This window comes from Sturnira hondurensis, unplaced genomic scaffold (assembly GCF_014824575.4).
Source record: "Sturnira hondurensis isolate 20B ecotype Veracruz unplaced genomic scaffold, ASM1482457v3 Scaffold0004136, whole genome shotgun sequence".
NCBI classification, from domain to species: domain Eukaryota; kingdom Metazoa; phylum Chordata; class Mammalia; order Chiroptera; family Phyllostomidae; genus Sturnira; species Sturnira hondurensis.
This window is the reverse complement of record NW_028076767.1, coordinates 7262265-7280852: the sequence shown is the minus strand read 5'-3', so window position 1 is coordinate 7280852 and position 18588 is coordinate 7262265. Positions and strand designations below refer to the sequence as shown.

At 39.9% G+C, this 18588-nt stretch overlaps 1 protein-coding gene across 1 annotated transcript in view; it reads right to left on the bottom strand.

The window, feature by feature from the left end:
• Positions 1-5601: 5601 nt before the first annotated feature.
• Positions 5602-18588, bottom strand: part of SATB2 (SATB homeobox 2) — a 176287-nt gene continuing 163300 nt past the window's right edge. Inside the window, exon 11 of the mRNA XM_037043686.1 lies at positions 5602-8275. Coding sequence (XP_036899581.1) covers positions 7814-8275 — 462 coding nt within the window. The 3' untranslated portion in view covers positions 5602-7813. The remainder of the gene's footprint in view (positions 8276-18588) is intronic.

Genomic DNA, 18588 nt, shown 5'->3' with positions numbered 1-18588 from the left:
TGCTTTTTTTTTTGTTCATTCGTTGCTGTAAGTTTTAGATCCCACATATGAGTGAAATTATACTGCTCTTAACTTTTTGGTCTGACCTGTTTCGCTTAGCCTGATATTCTCAAGATCCATCCACGTTGTTGCAAATGGCAGTGTTTCGTCTTTTCTTATATAATCTTATTAACCAATGTCACACTAACAATTTCAATTTTAAAACAAGTGACCGAAACAACGGTCAACTATATCACTTTAAAAAAAAAGTAGACAACTCATGCAATTAGAAGCAATATTTGCTGGCTTCCACTGTGGACAGCAAGGAGGCTGATGTGGCCGGAGCCCAGGGCGCAGGGGAAGAGTGAGAGGGGAAGCGAGAGAGGGTCAGATCGGGTGAGAAGAGATAGTAGTGGCTCTGACCAAGATGATAGCAGTTTAAAAGGTGAGAGGTTGTAAGCTTATGAATGTATTTCTAAGGTAGAGCCAAAAGGGCTTTGCTGACAGAAAAATAATAGAAGATAAACATAAGCTTTTGGGTCCAGGCTACTGGAAGGCTTGAGGTGCCATACCTGGGTTGAACAGACTTGGGGAAGAAGATGAGGAGATCGTTTGGGGACATGATAAGTGCACCATCCGAGTGGAGGTGTTAACAGGCACTAGAACTTACCAATTTGGAGATCTGGAAAAGGTCTAGGCCGCAGGCAGAAACTGGAGTGTTGACAGCATATGGATACATTTAGTATTGAGATAGTGGGTAAGGGAGGGGTGTAGATCCAGGAAAAGGAGAACCAAGGAAGGGACCCTGAGTACTCAGGTTTAGAGAGGAAAGAAGGAATCAGCAAAACGTACTGAAAATGAGCAGGAATGAAATGGGAGAAAAACAAGAGAGTGTGGTACCATATAATGGTTTGTGTTTAAACATGTAATTTTGAAGACTTCATAAGGCTACTAAAACATCTCATTCACTTTCTTTCTAGTTAAGAAAGAAAACCATATTATAGCTCTTGAGAGGAAGTAGCAGGAGAGGGTAGGAAGGAGATGGTAATAAAAGAGAATGCAGGAAAGAGAGGAGAAAGTAGGGACAGAAGCAGGAAATCCAACACAGCAGTTTTTTAGTTACAAATGCTAAAAAAACTTTTCAGAAGTCTAAAGCAACTTTTTAAAACATCAGACTTTATCTTCCCTCTCATTCTAAATGATAGCTTTGCTGGATAGAGTAATCTTGGATGTAGGTCCTTGCCTTTCATGACTTTGAGTACAAGTGCTTCCCAGATAAGGTCAAGTTAAAGGGGTTCATTGTCACCAAACCATTGTTATATGAAATGTTAAAGAGACTTATCTAAGAAAAAGAAGATGATCAAAAATATGAACAGTAAAATGACAACAAACTCACAACTATCCACAACTGAACCTAAAAAACAAAAACAAAAACAAACTAAGCAAACAACTAGAGCAGGAACAGAATCACAGAAATGGAGATCACATGGAGGGTTATCAGCAGGGAGGTAGAGGGGGGAGAATGGGGGAAAAGGTACAAGAAATAAAAAGTATAAATGGTAAGTACAAAATAGACAGGGGGAGGTTAAGAATAGTATACAAAATGTAGAAGCCAAAGAACTTACATGTACCACCCATGGACATGGACTAAAGAGGGAGAAGGTGGGTGGGAGATGGGGTGCAGGACAGAGGGGAACAAAGGGGGGCATGGGACAACTGTAATAGCATAATCAGTAAAATATATTTAAAATAGAAAAATAAATCTGTCTCTCTGTAAAAAATAAAAAATATAAAAGAGCAGTTGAAAAAATAAAATAAAACATCAGACTTAATCCTACTTTAAAACTCATCTGAATTATATGAGGTTATTCATAACATTTTATTATCTTGCATTTATTTTTCTCTTGGAAGGAAGACAGGAAGGATTGTTCTAGGTGCTTCTACCTAGTTATCTTTTAACCATAACAATTCTGAGCTATATGCATTATTAGCCCTTTTGTGGATGAGGAAGCTAGGGATCTGAAAAATAACTTAAATGGCAAACGTGGTAAGAAATAGATACTAGGTCAGCTCCCTGCCCCCTCGCAGTCAAACTGAGGCAGACGGGGGCTGTTGAGAGTTTTCTCCTCATGTTTTCCCCAAGGTGGAAGAAGGCCCCCAGGACGGTGCAGCTTAAAGCGGCTACTGAGTCCGCACCCCCCACCCCCCAGGCGCTCCCTTAGTCTGTGCTGGTTTGTGTCAAAACGGGGTTATGCTTGTTAAAGGATACTGAATAAATTATAGTTCTACCTTTAATTAATCATTGCTCTGCACTATTTATTGCGGTGCTAATGGAATATTTTTGTAATTATTTCTCCATATGTGAAGGTAACACTTTAAACCTTTTAAAATGTCACTGAAGAAGCTACTTCTAGATTCTTCTGCGATAATTTTACTAGCAGAGCGTATGATTTTTAAAACACTTTTTCTGACAGAACAAAACTTCATCAGAGATGTCATACTCGGACAAGATTATGAAAAAATTGAGTTAAGAACAGTGCAAAGGTCTTCTCATCTAAAATACGCTGGCCAATAAATCTGTGTTCAGTTTAGTTCATACGGCCTTTCCAGAACATTCTAGGACATAAAAAGAAAGGTGGTGGAAATGCAAACTTCGAATCCATGCAGACCTGACTTTAGATCCTGGCTCTACTATTTCCTATTTTTAATTAGCAGGGCTTCAAATCACCTGCCACTTATCGTGCCTTTCATTCTTCATTTCTGTCTCTGACTCAACATGCTAGTCCTGGACCGTATGCTCATCCAGAGGAAACACTGTCATACCTCTCTCCACGGAGCCCATATTAGCCCCAACCGTCCACCCCTGACTTCTGCGTGGACAAATGCAAAGAAAGATCTCACATCTTCCCACTGAGCAACCACAATATGCCACGAGTCCTGTGACTGTCTTGTGACAGTAGCATACACTGGGGACTATGTGAGCATGGAAGGATTTGTAACCACACAGGCAGAGCAGATCAGGGAGGGCTTCCTGGAAGATGTGATCCTTAAACTAATTCTTCAACAGCTAGAAAAAGAACTCATGGTGCAGAGGAGGAAGAGGTGCAAGTTAGGAGGAGGAGCAGTAGGGCACAGCTGCCTTTTCACTAATCCTTTTCTTATCTAATATTTTCAACATCCTTCTTGAGACCTTCTCTGGCAAAAGCTGTTATCTGCCGACAAATACCCACTTCCATCTGGAATTAATAGGAAAGCTAGAAACAGTTACCAGTCTCCCTTGCACTCAGACGCAGGGCTTGAAGAAGTCTCCATAAAAGAAAGTACGCCATTCTGTGCTCTTCTCTCTATTCTGGAGCCTGGAAGGTGGGTGTGATGGCAAGAGCTCTAGCACTCACTTTGGGTGGAGGGAGAGGGAACACAGGAACACGGGGAAAATCGGAGGCGGGAGCTAGAGGGAGTGTGAGTCATTGACAAGGTCATGAAGGCAGCGTACTTCAGCACTTCCTTTTATGTGAGAAACGGGTAAACTCTTACCTTGTCTGGGCCTCATAATCAGTATTTTTTCTATTACATGCAGCCATTCCTAAGTGATCCACCTTTCAAGACCATTCTGGCTCACAAATAATCACCATTTCCTTCTCTAAATTTATAGCATGTGTCTTCCCCACTCACTAGACAGATAAATCTCTGGAGACAACTATTGTATGGCTATTTCACTTTTCCTGGATTTATGTTATACCTTCCCAACACATCACATGCTTCTTGGGGGAAGAGCATCAGCCATATATTTTTCCTTGTCACCTCAGTTCCTAGCAAATTATCTGGCTCAGTGTACATGTTTAATAAATGTTTATTGTCTGATTAGGCCATGATTGCCCTTTAGAAAAAGTGCAGGGACTTTTAAATCTTGATTTCAAACTCTCTAGAAAGGGAAGTAACATTGTAAAGGAAAATATCTCCTCTAAGGAAAATAACAAAGGTAAAAACTGAAACCACACGGTAATGCCTCTGAGGTGCCAGAACATGACAGCGTAGAGTCCAGAAATCTTCCCCTTTGCTTTCGAGGAGATATAAGTTGTTAGCACAGAGACCAACCACCTCGTAGGCAGAAGCTAACCCACCTGTGAGCAGAGTCTCCCACTTCTGAGTTTGTCATCGCTGGTGAAGTTTGACCCCTAAAAATACAACCTCACGCGTGTGGAAGCTATTTGTGCTGAAAGGCCGATTATCTCACGCACGCCTCCCTTCTGTGTCTTTATCTCCAACACAGATTTACATTTGTGCAAGTAATGTGCTCCACCCTGTTTGAGCCTCTAATTTTTCTTTAAATACCTTCAGGGCTCTGTACTTTGGGACTGTCTGCCTTTCTGCAAACACTGTTCCTGCAAACTGTCATTAAAACATATCTACACGGTCCATGGGAAAAAAGGCAAGTGAAACCAGGGAAGAAAGGGGAGAAAATCCCATCTGTACATCCACCAAATACAAACACACAAAGAAAAACGAAAAACACAGGCAAGACAATTTATAATATCAAAGAAAACAAAATCATTTTTTAATTGACTTTTCTTTTGCCAGTTCTGAAGCTAAGCACTTGCTTCTTCCTTATTAACTTTAGTTTTTTGAGCAATTTCTTCCATTGTAAGCACTTTCTAAAAAATCATTTTCACACATTTCTCAGATACATTAATCCTTCTGGCATTCCTCTACGCACACATTGCGGTACCCCAGCTCCAAACATAAAAGCCTTTTACGACGGCCATTAACCATGGACATATGTGCTCCCAAAGTTTTCTGACATGCAGTCATTTGTGGTTTTTTAATTATAAACAGAAAATATCCACTAGAAAAATAAAGAAGAGAGCCCATAAATATATCTTTATACATTTGAGCTCTGCTTGTATACGACAGAACATTTGGACAGATGACTCTCCCGGGCGCAGGCTCCAGGACACGAGCATGTGTGCGTTCATAAACACAGAGGGATGAACACACATTCCCGTGTACAACGAAAGCTGTGTATCGTGCAGGACTCACGCATCTCTAATTGAGAGTACCGCTGTCTTAGCCCTAAAATAGGGGAACGGACTTTCCTTAAGCTCACCAGGTCTCACTCTATGTGCCCGTGAAATGGGAAAGAAGCCAATGCCCAGTGAAATACTTGACAAACAAGGTCATATTTATTGAATGCGTTTTATTTTAACAACCAAAAAATTCTAACAGCCTAACAATGCACATAAGTTAAAAATTAATTATCACTTAGTGATAACAAAGATAGTTGATTTACATGGAAAAAAGAACATTTACAATATGTTAATCCTTATTCACATTGTTGATACCGCAATAAAACACAATTTGTTTTTCATTTCACAAAAAAAAGGCGGGAAATTGTGCTTTGTCAAGAGGCACTACAAGAGAAAGTTTCTTCTTCCAAATAGATATTATATGACAGATATTGAATAAATAGACATATATGCATTGTAATTCGCAAAGATCTGGCAAGACCACAGGCTAAAATGCCCACAGATTCACTTAGAACCACTGCAAACTTGGCAGTGAAATTAAAAAATAAAAGGCAAGACTTAGCATTGAAAAATACCTAATAAATTTTTGGTTGAAGTGTAAAAGATACCAAATGCGGATGCCATCGATAGATGAACCACCTCGTAAGAGCTTGGCAAAATCGGTTTCCATTACGTGTACAGAATGACCTTCAGCTACAGTGTAAGAAGACAATTTGGAAAGAGTAACTCGGAGATCGGGAAGCAGCAACCACGGACTTTCTGATTAAAGCTGCAGCATACTACAGAAGTAGGAAGGCTAGGCCCAGGGCTTAACTGCAAACAACTATCTTTTTGCAAAGGTATATGATGCTCATGTCAAGATAATTTTTAAAACATCATGATTTGAAAAAGTACAGGAAAATGTCCCTTTAAAAACTCCAGAGGTTACTGAGCAGCTAGAATTAGCTTGTATTGCAACATGTCTTCTCCCTGTATATTGTAAGTTCTGAGTTAATATCTTACACATAGAGGTTTTTGTTTTTTAACTCCTACCTTTTATACCTTTCAAATATATAAATAGTATTAACAGTTATATTACAATGTTTGTGTAGTAAACAGAAAATAACTTTCAAAGTGATATTGCATGAGGTCTCTGACAAGGTTGCATGAGAGCACAACTCAAAAAACATAATCCAACCGTGCGGGACTGTTTGATGGCCACGCTGAGCATGGATTAGGTTCACCAGGCCAGTCCTGAAGGTGAGGTCTCCTCTTGCAATTACTCTAAGTAGAAGTGAAAAATAATGCTATTGGCGTGTCTGATAGGAAGCTAAAAGAGGTTGGGAGAACTAGAGTAGAATGCAGCTTTAATGCTCATTCCACTAAACAGCCAGTCAGCATTAGTTCTGCTTTTTATATAAGGTAATTGCTGTGTAGGTAACTGGGAAAATGTTTCCGCTGGAGGCGAGTAGGTGATTCCGCTGCAACTGCTTCACTTACTCTATTGCCTGGAGCTGCACAATGATTCAAAAACAGGTTCTCGTTAGGGCTGCCACCCCAGGGAAGGGCTGAGGCCAGTGAGAGCAGGGACCGAAAGCATGTGGTCAGGTGGATGGAATGTGTACGAAGAAGAGGAAGCCCAAAGTGAGGCAGAAATGAGAAGTGTCTTTTGGGAGAAGAAAGGATGGAGATTTATTTCAGAGGGAGCCCCTTTAACTGGGCAGCAACTTCTTTTCTAACTTAACATTACATTAAACTATTTTCTATTAAAAAAAAGAAAACAGCAACAAACAACTTTTAAATGAGCAGGCTTATTAATTTTAAGATTTGAAGCCACGAGCAGGTACATAAATTTCACAACAAAATGTGGCTCATACTATGAATTCCATATGTCCAACGACAAAATGTCATCTTATCAAGACTGCACTAATGTACAAGTTGTCTGTGTACTGAATTTCAGTTTTACTCCTTTGGAATTCCATAGAAAGACATCTGTTCACTAAAGTAATAACAAGCTGAATAACGGAACATACCGAGTCATTTTAAGTGTGCACTGTGTCTTTAAGAGTGATTTGACTTGTATCATTTAAGGTGCCCTGATTTTTTCACTTTCTTCTTATTTCTTTCTCTTTTTTTTTGGCAGTGTTGATTTATTTTGTTAAATACATACCTCAAAAATTACCCATCAAGCTGCCAGATAGGAAGCCACAGAATTAAAAAAAAATCAGGGACAAACACAGAAAATAAATAGGAATTCAAAAATAGTCACCCCACCCTGAGAGCAGGCCGAAGTTTATCAAAAAGCCAAAGCAACTCACTGTGAAGTGGTTTTTTTTTTTAATACATAAACAAGTCTCTTCTTTAAGAACTCATTTCACAGTCTATTCTTTCAGGTTGTAAAGTTCTCTGTCCCATGCAATTTTAATATATATATGTAAATATATAGATATATACATATACATATACACACACTTGTAGCTTCCTTCATTTATTTCGTAGGTCTTTTCATCCTGGAACTTGCCTGGTGTCTCTTCTGTAAGTGCAAGATTAATGAAGGCAGAGTCTCCTGTGATTATAATCACTACGATCCCATCAACTGCAAAAGTGTAACACTTCAGTATCTTTGCCAAGGCGATCTCTGATTCGGAAACACTGAACTTATCCAGTCTACAGGTGTACCCTGTACAACAAAGAAATGTCAAAAAAAGGTAAGAAAAACAAAACATACAAAAAAACAACAAAAATAAAATAAAGCAAAAAAATTTTTTTAAAGAAATGAAAACAGAAAAATCCTTGGACCGATGTATTGCTTTGCCTGGTAGGAGTTCACATTATCTCTGGTCGATTTCAGCCGGCGGGGCCTTGTTTTTTTCGGCACTTTCCTCCTCCGCCTCCACTTTGTACATCTCCTCCGAGCCTTCCTCGCTGTCATTCTCCTCGGACTCCGTCAGCAACTCCTCGTCCTTATACTCAGCCACGTCCACCGCGGAGCCCAGGTGCTCCTTGAGCTTCCCGTGGTGTTTCACGTGGTACCGCTGGTTCTGGAAGAACTTGATGATGGTGTGTTTGGGGAGATCCAGCTGGGCAGAAAGAGTGTGAATAGCTTCCTGATCGGGGTACAGGCCCACATCATGAATAAAACTCTGGAGGATCCCCAGGGCTTCCAAGGAGATCTTTGTGCGAGACCGAGGCTTTTTGGCACAACTGTCTTCAGTCGGAGGAGGTGGCGGGGGTGCTTCTTCTCTGGGAGGGGAACTCTCCTTGGCTGGCTGAGACTGCTGTCTGTGCAGGACCTGATAATTAAAATAAAATAGAAATTAACACGTGTCTCATGATCTTACCTTTCCAAAGTCACCATCCTCTGAAATATGTGTTGTTTGTCCAGCACTGGAGTAAGGCCACACTCGTTTGTAAATGCAGGTCTTCGGAAAACTTAAAAGCCCTCCTGGAGATTTAGAATCACATCTACGGAACAGGCGGTTAATAACAGTAATGTTTGCTAATACTCTGAGGCATAAAGAAGTTAGTCACGTTGGCCAAGGTCATCTGAATTCAAGCAATCTGGCTCCATAATCTTCCATGCTATTAAGAGAAAGATATGCCTGCTACCTCTCTGAGAGCTAATGAGAAAGAAACTGGACCCGGAAAAACAGTGCGGGCTCTACGATTACAAGTCATAAGTTCAAGTCCAGACTCTTCCACTTAGCTGGGTGTCCTTGTGCAAGACACTAAATATCTTTAAGCCTCAATTTCATCATCTATAAAAAATGGATAAGACACTGACTTCCTAGGGCTGTTGTAAGGACTAAATGACATAATGTACATAAAGAACACTGCTTACCTTAAATCAGGGGTTGACAGACTTTTTCAGTTCAGGGCCAGATAGTAAATATTTTAAGCTTTGCAGGGCCGTGGAGTCTCTGCTGAATGGCTCAACTCTATCTTTATCGCATGAAAGGAGCCATAAGTAATATATATACAAATAAACATGGCTATATTCTAATAAAATTTTATTTATAAAAACAGGTGGCAAACTGAACTTGGCCCATGGGCCACAGTTTGTCCACTTCTGGCTGAGGGTGGCTTTATGATTTCTCTCAGAGGAAGAGTTGATATTTGAGCCAAAATATCAATCCTTCATAAAATTAGGAACTTTATTTTATTTTAACCTCACTTTTCATCCTTAAAAATATTTGTAAATAAAAACATCCAAATTAATTTAAAGGTAAAACTTTTTCTTACATTAAAAATTTTAAATGACTTTTATACTCATTTGGATGGACTTTCTCAACATCACTATAAACTATTAATCCTCTGTTTTGCATACACTTCCTAATTTCTGTATTTTCACCTTTAATATTAAAGTTTTCTAGTTGTAATTAGTTTAAATTTCTCTTCTGTCTCTGCCTATCCCCCACTTATATAAAGAAAGTAGCTGTAGTGGGCACGCTTATTCTTGATCTTCATAATTGCTTCCTAACAACATCTCTCTGTGTGAAAGAATTTCCCATTGGAATATTTATTCAAGAACCTCTGCAATCTGACAGAAAAAAGCAAGCAACACAGAGGAGGTTGTCAGAGCACCTGGCCCATGCTCACCAGAGGCTGTGTGAGGAGGGAGTCGGGGGCTGAGTGCACAGGGGACAGGGAGCGTGGGTCCTGCACAGGTGGCTCAGGCGCAGCTTAGCCCTCACAACAGCAGCAGCAGTGCTGTGTAACTAAAAGGCGAACGTGACGGGCCCCTTTATGTCTACTCCAAAGGCAAAACCCACATTTCTTCTACTCAAACGCTGCATGCTCTCTGGGTCATCCCCAGACTGTTAAGAACAGTGAATTTACTTTTTAAAAAACACACATTTTCCCTCTTACCATTCTCTCCCATTTTACACCACATTTTCCATGTTAGAGTAGTAAATTAAATATTTTCCAGAGTTCAGGGGTTCTCAGTTCCATCAGTGCAGAAGGAAACATGTCACGTCACACCATGACATGTCACACTGAAGCATCACTGGTCCCACCATCACCACTGCCCCACATGCCACCCATATGACCCATCCTTCCCTCAGCTATAACACATCAGTATCAAAGCAAGCATTTCAGGGAAAAAATTCTCTGTCATCTATCCTAGTCTAGGGACCATCTGGTGAAAAAATACTTTCTCAGTAATCTGAAGATACCAGTCTTTTACAGAGAATTTAATAAACATTAGAGCAGATGACACTGTTACCTAAGAGAATGATAAACAAGAGGGTAAGACTTTTCAAATAATAATGGCTAATCAAGGAACAATCAAAATAATAATAGAAAGGAGAATCAAATGCAAATCAGAATATCTCATAATGGCTGACAGCCTACAGGAGCGAAAAGAAATCTGAAGCCGAGGACCATAAAACAGGGGCACTAAAGGTCTGTGTGATGTTCACCAATTAAAATGAATGTTCTTGGCATTTTCTTTATCACTTCCAACTAATAGTAAACTTGCGTGGTCTGCTGTGCTGAGCTGGCATCAGCAAAAAAAAGCAAGAGCTCCATGACTCCCACACAACAATTACAGCCGTGGGGAGGAGCAGAGGTGCCCGTGCGCCTGTCCGGCTCGTGGTGACTCTCATGGCAGGAAGACACTGGCTCTGAGGCCAAGTCTGGGCAGCCTGAGCATTGTAATAAATGAACCCCCATGTCAACAGGTGAGGATCTGGGTTTCTCATGAGAAAGGCTGAAATTCAGCATGAAATACACATCCTGGAAGAGCATATACTCAAGCACGAGTCCCCCCTATTAGAGCAACTGCATTAATTGGAAAACAAAAGAGAATTAAAATGCCCCATTTTCTAAATTATGCTTGTCTTCTTTAGTAAAAGTCAGCATAACAGTTCCATTTAATTAAATAATTAGATTGGTTCTTTGGGGGTTTTCCACTGTGCACTGTGGTTAAAGAGATTTTCCAAAACTCCACTTGGACCTTACTATAATCTCTCTGCATGAGAGTCTCTTCCTCTCCTTAAGTCCAACCAATGGGCCTGTGTCACCTCCCCTGCTTCGCATGAGGACCTAGCAGTAGTACATGTGCTCACAGGGAGCCACACCTGAGACAGGACAGCAGCAGCAGTAAGAGCGGCCACTCATGGAACGCTCGCCCTGTGCCCAGCAGCTCCAAGCACTTCACGTGGGGTTAACATCGAGAATCCTCCCGGTGCCTCAGGAAGGTGCTAGATGGAGCCAGAACCACCTGAAAACATGGAGCACCCCGGGAAAACCCTCTAAATCGGACAGTAAAAACACAGGGAGCTGTCAGCCTGAGAAAGCAGGTTTCCAAGGAACAGTAAGATCCTGTCACAGAAGAAAAAGATGCTTCTCAGAGAAGTAACAAGAGAAATTAGAGAGTGAAGTACCTTGTTTCTGGCCAGACAATATTCTATAGTGATTAGGCAGCTTGGCATTATTTCCGTGAACATGGTTAAGTGATATTTCTAGCATCTTTGAACAGATAAGGACAGAGCAGTGAGAACAGAGGAGGACAAATGAGCCGCTCTCAGGTGAAACTGTCTTACCACTCTCGGAAAGGGCCTGCCTGAGGCTTTTTGGTGACATTGACACTGTTCTTTGGCTATGACCCCTTTCAACTGCAATATGCCTGAGGCCTGAGATGTGAAGATTCCCCAAGTTATCTGGCCGAAATGACCATTTTTTCCCCCACAAACATTCTAATCATCCAGTTAGAGTTGTTTACTCTCTCTGGATAATTTTTAGTAGAAAGAATTGCATAAACTTCCTGGCTAGCCACATGCAGTAGCTCATTGTCACGACAATCTAGGCATTCTTCTTCACGTCACGCAGTGCTTCCTTCCAGTGGTTTAAGGACTCGGAACACAGCAGAACTAGTCTAATGCTTACGAGATGGTCTTTCTGAGACAGGGGGATCAAACTGAACCCTCTCCCAAAATCTTCCCCTTTCAATGGCAGGAACTTTTCTTCACTCTCTCCCATGTTGACTACACAATGTCAATTCTTTTAGCCTCTTCTTCATAATACAGGTTTCTGAACTCCCACTTAACTGAACGTTAGGTTTTCTATCTGAATGTTTTAGAGGTGTTCAGAATTCCTTGACAACCAGAATAAACCCACTCTGGTCTCTGTCCTAAGCAAGTGTTCAGAGGGACCAATGAGCATCCGGCTTCTCAGCTCCTTTGATCATTCGGGCATGTACTGCTGGCCAATTGAATTTAATTACAAAATTTTTCAATTGTTTCAACACGACAGAGTATATGCCCTGCCAATTTAAAGAGATACACCTTTTCCTAAGAAGTTCTTCACACACCCAGGTCATTGATTTCTGAGATTTTTAAGTTTAGTGAAGCACCTTCCCAGATGTTTAGGTAAAACTGCCCAAGTCTGCGGAATCTCCAGCCTCACCCCACAACCCATAAGATGACACTGTATAGAAGTTGTGAGCAGGAGTTTTGGGGTCACAAAGTTCTGGTTCTGAATCCAGTCCTTAACCCCAAACACACATTGTTTGCTAGCCTTGTGAGTCTGAGCAAGTTACTTTGCGAAATGGGCCCAGTGCTGACCTTTTTCCCTTCCTGAGGCCCATCATATTTCATGTGATTTCCCCAAACAACAGCACATGGCATTCTGTAAAGACAGCCATCCATCCCTTCACTCTTGACCTTTGTAAACTGAAGCCTGAACATTCATCCTAGCTCTATTTTGGTTTGGATTTTTCTTTGTCACAACTGAACTTAACCTAGAGCACAATTCATCTCTGATCATTTCTACAAAGAGAGATTTGAAAAAGGTTTATTTAAAAATCTCTTCTCCATAGCTTGTATTATTGATTTTTCAATACCACAATTGGGGCTCATACCACTGACATTTCTAAGTAGCTTTAACAACAACAATAATAATGGTAATGGTAAGTGGTAGCATTCATAGTAAAGCTTATTATGAGCCCAAAACTCACCTGAATGATATATATTTTAACTTAGTTTATTTTCAGTAATCCTGGAGGAAGGTATGTTTACCCCATTTTATGATGAAAAAAAACTGGAATTTGGACAGTTCTGATCATTTGGGGCCACATAGCTTGTTAGGGGCAGAACTGGGATTCCACAACATGTCTCTCTGCTTTCAAATTTTATGCCCTTAAACCTCATGTGTCCTGCCTTCTATGAGCAAAAGATTACATAGGAAAATCGAATAAAGTCTCTAGAGCAGAGGTGATGAACCATAAATAAAATATCAGGTAGTAATAACTACTACAAGCAAAAATAGAAAAATGCAGAAGGAGAAGAATCGGGGGAGCGGAAGTTATTTGAAACATGGGGACTCAAGGAAGCCTCCCTAGGGAGGAAACATGTGAGCAGGGGCCTAAAGGAAGTGAGGACTGAGCGGGAAGAAGAGTGTGAGGACAAAGAAAACAGCAAGCACAAGGGCTGGGAGACAGGAAAAGGGGGTCCAGCAGAAGTAACGCCTGCTTGGGTGTGGTTGGTTGGGTAATAACATGGATATTACAGTTTTATTTTGAACATTTCACCTACAATGTCATAGTGTGCTTGAGTGTGATACTGTTATTACAGAATGACATGCCGATAATTTTGTAATAAAAGATCTTATAATAAAAAAAGGGGTATTATTTGTGCCAGACCCTGTATACTTGGTGTATTTGAAGACCATCCAAGAAGGCAGCACATTAGAGCTTTGCCATCCAATACAGCAGCTCCTAGCCACATGTGTCTATTTACATTTAGAGTTTAATTCATTGAAATGAAAAAAGGGAAAGCTCAGTTCCTCTATCACAGGAGCCCAATTTCAAGTGCCTGATAACCACACAGTGCAATGTCATACTGGACAGCACAGACAGAACACATTTCCAACAGAAAGCAGTAGTGGGCAGCCCCGCACTAGAGAGAAATGACAGCTGCGCGGTGGCCTTGGCCAAAGCAGGGAGGGCCCTGGCAGGGTGATGGAGTGTCCTCACTGTGAACTGAAATCATAATCTGATCCAGCCAAAAATAAGGGACTTGAAACTGACACTATTACTAGAGAGAAGAGAAATATTCCTAAATCCAGATATTAAGTAGGACAATCGCAGCTTACAGTGTATTACTGGACTTTCAATGGAATTTCGCAGAGAGCAACATGATCATAAAGATAGCCAGAAGGACGCACTGGCACTTTCATCCTCAAGAGAACGGTCAGTGTGCATTTAGCTGGTGGGTGCTCTCTTCATCAGATGTGCCTAGCACGTCTAAAGGAAAGTGTGTTTAAAACAATCAGCTTTGGATTAAGGGGTGAAAAAAGTATTCATTTATTAAATATTTGTGGAAAGTCTATAATAATTGAACCTATTAATTTACAAAGCTTTCTAATAAGGAGTCATATATTCAACAATTAAGTGTTGGTGAACAGGTTATGGGTAGGACATAAACTAATAGAAATATATAAGTTCCTTTTATTTGCTGAAATCCCTCTGGGCACACGTGCCCAGAAATATGACACACATGTACATAAATGGGCATGAAGACGTGAGAAAGGAAAGAAGTTGGGAATACATTCGAAAGAGACATCAACTACAGAAGAAAACCCAAACCCTCCCTGCCCAGTGACAAAGTACAGTCGTAATGTGGACACATCTCTCTGCCTTCAAAACGGAGCGTTCTGAACACATGAGGACAAAATGGTACCATGACAAAACTGACTTAGGAAGATAAAGCAGCTCTTCTTAAAACCCTCAGCGTTCAAATGCATTCTGAAGGCCTCAATGAAAACCAGCTGGGAGCCATGTGTAAAATACACTGGTTTTTGCCTGCAGGAAAGGAAGTCAGATCTTGAATGATTAAGTTGAGGAAAGTATATAATTCACTGTATCATTATAGGGTGAAATGGATTACTTATAATAAGCCAAGACTTTGTGGTCTTTTTATAGAGAGAAAATGAGAAATTATTCAGGAGGTGACTGTAGGGGGTGGTTGATCCAGTGTCGCGGTAACAGGTTAAAACAAAAGTCGCCCAGGTGGCTGCTTCCAACTCTCTGTGACAAGCCTCATCCAGAGGAAGGAGCCTCACCCAGAGCGTCAGGTCCTTGGTGGTGACACGCACTGACCAGAGATGAGGACCGCAAACAACATGACTTTCATGTCTGCATTCATTCTGAGTTAGTGTCAGAATTACTTGGACTTGTCAAATCTTACTCATCTATGACCAGAGAATGTAAAATAGTTGACGCAAAAGAGGAAAGAATTTTGCCACTAAACATCCTGAGAGTAATGTGTTTAACAGACAATAAGAACAACTGGTTGAATGGTCCTGTGTATAACTCAGTTAAACTTTGTTAAATAAGTGAGTGAATGAATTCTGCCATTTAAAAATATACTATGCATATAAAATATTATATCAAACTGAGATACATTTTCAGTTTCGATGACCTCGCTCTATACCCTAATACTCCCCTTTCTTCTAAATCATCATTTAAGACTATTAATGTTGACTCAAAATTTCAAAGGGGAAAACAGCATTAATGATTAATAATGAATATAAATACTATACATGTATCTCAACTATTGCACTGTGAGCTACATGTGGGCACACTATACGCCTGGCACACAGTGAGTGCTCAGTTTGTCGCTGATCTGCTGCATTAAATCAATCCCAAATTATCTCTATTTCAGACCAGTTATTACTCTTGTTATACACAACTTACTGTTTTTGTAAGTATTCCTTTATGGTAAAACTATGTTTTAAAAGTAAAGGACCTTTACTCATTACAGAAATGTACAGTATTAGGTATACGAGAGCAAATACATACTTTTTACCATTTCCTATGTTAAAAATAAAAATTCCAGGGCATTGCACAACCCATAAGATGACACTGTATAGAAGTTGTGAGCAAGAGTTTTGGGGTCACAAAGTTCTGGTCTGAATCCAGTCCTTAACCCCAAACACACATTGTCTGCTAGCCTTGTGAGTCTGAGCAAGTTACTTCTCTGAACCAGTGTTTGTTAATCCATGACATCTTCCATGTAGTAATAGGATTAAGTGAGATAGTACATGGTAGGTTCTTAGCAGAGTTCTGGTCATAAATAAGGTTTTCATAAGCAGCTACTGTCGTTAAAAAATGAGAGGAGGATTTAAGGATCGGCAGTACATCGCCTCATGTGTTTTTCTATCAACTATGAGTCACCACAACTCTGGGATCTGTCCCTTTCACACCAAAGACCTGCAGATCTACAAAGAAATGTCTTCCAATAAGTCCTCTTATTTCCTTCGCTCGGGCGCTGCATGTATCTTTGATCCTTAACATGGCACCTAGCCCGTGAGGGTTGCCTCTTAAGCATCTGTCACATGAAATGATACCTCACGGTCACAGTCCTATTGAAGGTGACACCTTCTATATGTACAGCGTGGAATGCCCTAAGGAAGACTTCCATTATCAGTGGTTCTCAAAATGTGGTCCGTAGACCCCAGGGGAGGTCCTCATCCCCCATGAAGAGGTTCATGACATCAAAACTGTGGTCACATCAGGACTAAGGCGTTCCTTGCCTTTTTGATCACGCTGAACTGTGTCCCGAAGGTGCAACCGCAGCGCAGAGAACGCTGCTGGCCCGTCAGCATCATCAAGGCAGTGGCGCCAAACTGCACCCCAGGTGTACTCTTCACGGCCACAGAGCAAAAATGCCACTTTTATCCAAGAAGGTCCTTGATGAAGTAGTAATATGTTATGAATTACATTAAGTTTCGGTCTTTGAGTATGCCTTTCTCCATATTCTGTGTGAGGAAATGGGAAGTCCACACCTAAAGCATGGCTACAGGTACATGAAGCAAGATGTGAGACAGCTGTCATGCGAAAGAGCACTTAAGTTTGAGATGTGAGCTGAGCTAACCACCTTTGACATGGAACATCGCTTGTATTTGAAGGGAAAACTAACAAACTACAGTTATTCAGATGTGCATGTTTGGCAGACATTTTCTTAAAAATTAAGTAAGCCTATCACTTCAAGGAAAATATCTGAGAATATTTGTTGCCAATGATAAAATTGGACTTTTCAGGCAAAAATTCAAATTTGGAAAAATCTGTAGCTGCTATTATAAGCTTAACAGCTCCCCAAATCTTAAAACTTGCCTGATGAAATTGCTGGTGATTTAACAATTTTTAAATATGTCATATAATGAAATGTGTCAAAATTTAGATCTCATAATTCAGTATACCAATATTTTCCAAATGACCAATGTATGATATTACAACATCATGAATAAGTAAAAGCTCCATTCAAAGTGCAAGCTATAAAGTAAAAAAGCGTGGAAAGTTCATCAACATAATTTTAGATTCTAATTTGCAACTATACTTTAGGAAGCCACATATAGAGTTTTACTATACTATCAAAGAAGAATATTACTTGCAAAAGCTATTACTATATTCCTTCCTTTTCTAATTGCATGTCTGAGGCTTGATTTCTTCATTTACTCCAACCAAAACCACAAATTTTATCAGACTGAATGCAGATGCAATTATGAGAATCAGTTAAGTCAGATATTTAAAGTATTTGAGATATATATATACACATACACACATATATATCACAAAGGTACTTTTCTCATTTCTTTTAGAAATAGTTATTTTTCAAAAAATATTATTTACACACATGCACATATACTTTTATAATCACTTTTAAATTAATAAACATTTAAAATTTTTCTCAGAACCAATTTGTCATTGATAGTCTTAATACATTATTAGAACCCATAATAGTAAAAGGGAAAGAGGACCCTAACATCAAAGTATCTGAAAACTCTGAAACCCATGAATCTCACTCTCTATCTTTTTCGTAATGAAAATCAAGCATTTACTATAAAACACAAAACAGACCCCATGGTTTAAAACACCCGTTTCTGAGCCAAGCCACCGAGGAAGGCTTCGGAGAGTGAGCGTAGGAGAAATTGCACGTGCACCATGGCTGGCCTCTTGACTTCATCACTTGAAGACACTGTCAGGGGCAAAACATTCTCCAGGAAACGCAGCTCAGCACTATTTCTAATTCCAAGTGATCATACTTGAGTTGGCTCTTAGGGTTGTAATTTCACATCTTAACATTATAAGACTTATTAAAAAACTATGGCTTAGTTTGTTGCTTTTTTTTTTGGATTATAAATATCCTAAGGTCAAAACTCAGGAAATCTGTTATTAAAAAAAAGTATCCATAAAGTGATGACAAATTGCAGACTACAGGTGTTAGATTACATTTTGACTCCAGGCAGGTTTAATATAAGTTGGTCTCCTTTTACAATTGCTCTTAGCACATACAGCTATAGGAAGGGGATTTTTTAAAAAAATTAAAAAAGGAGAGTGAGAATAAGAAAGAAAAAGAGCAGTGCTCAATAAAAGAAGACCATGTCAAGAGAAATCAATACAAACAAGCAAAATGGTAGGAAGTCTGACACGGAAATGTGTGTCCAATTTCATCCAGCCTTAGTCTGAGTCTCCTCCAATACTGTGACCAAGATGGTATTGGAACATCGTGTATGTTTTTAATGTGGTTTAATAATTGGTTCTCAAAATAAACATTTTGGACAAAGATAAAAGCATAAAAACACTGTGACACAATAATCTATT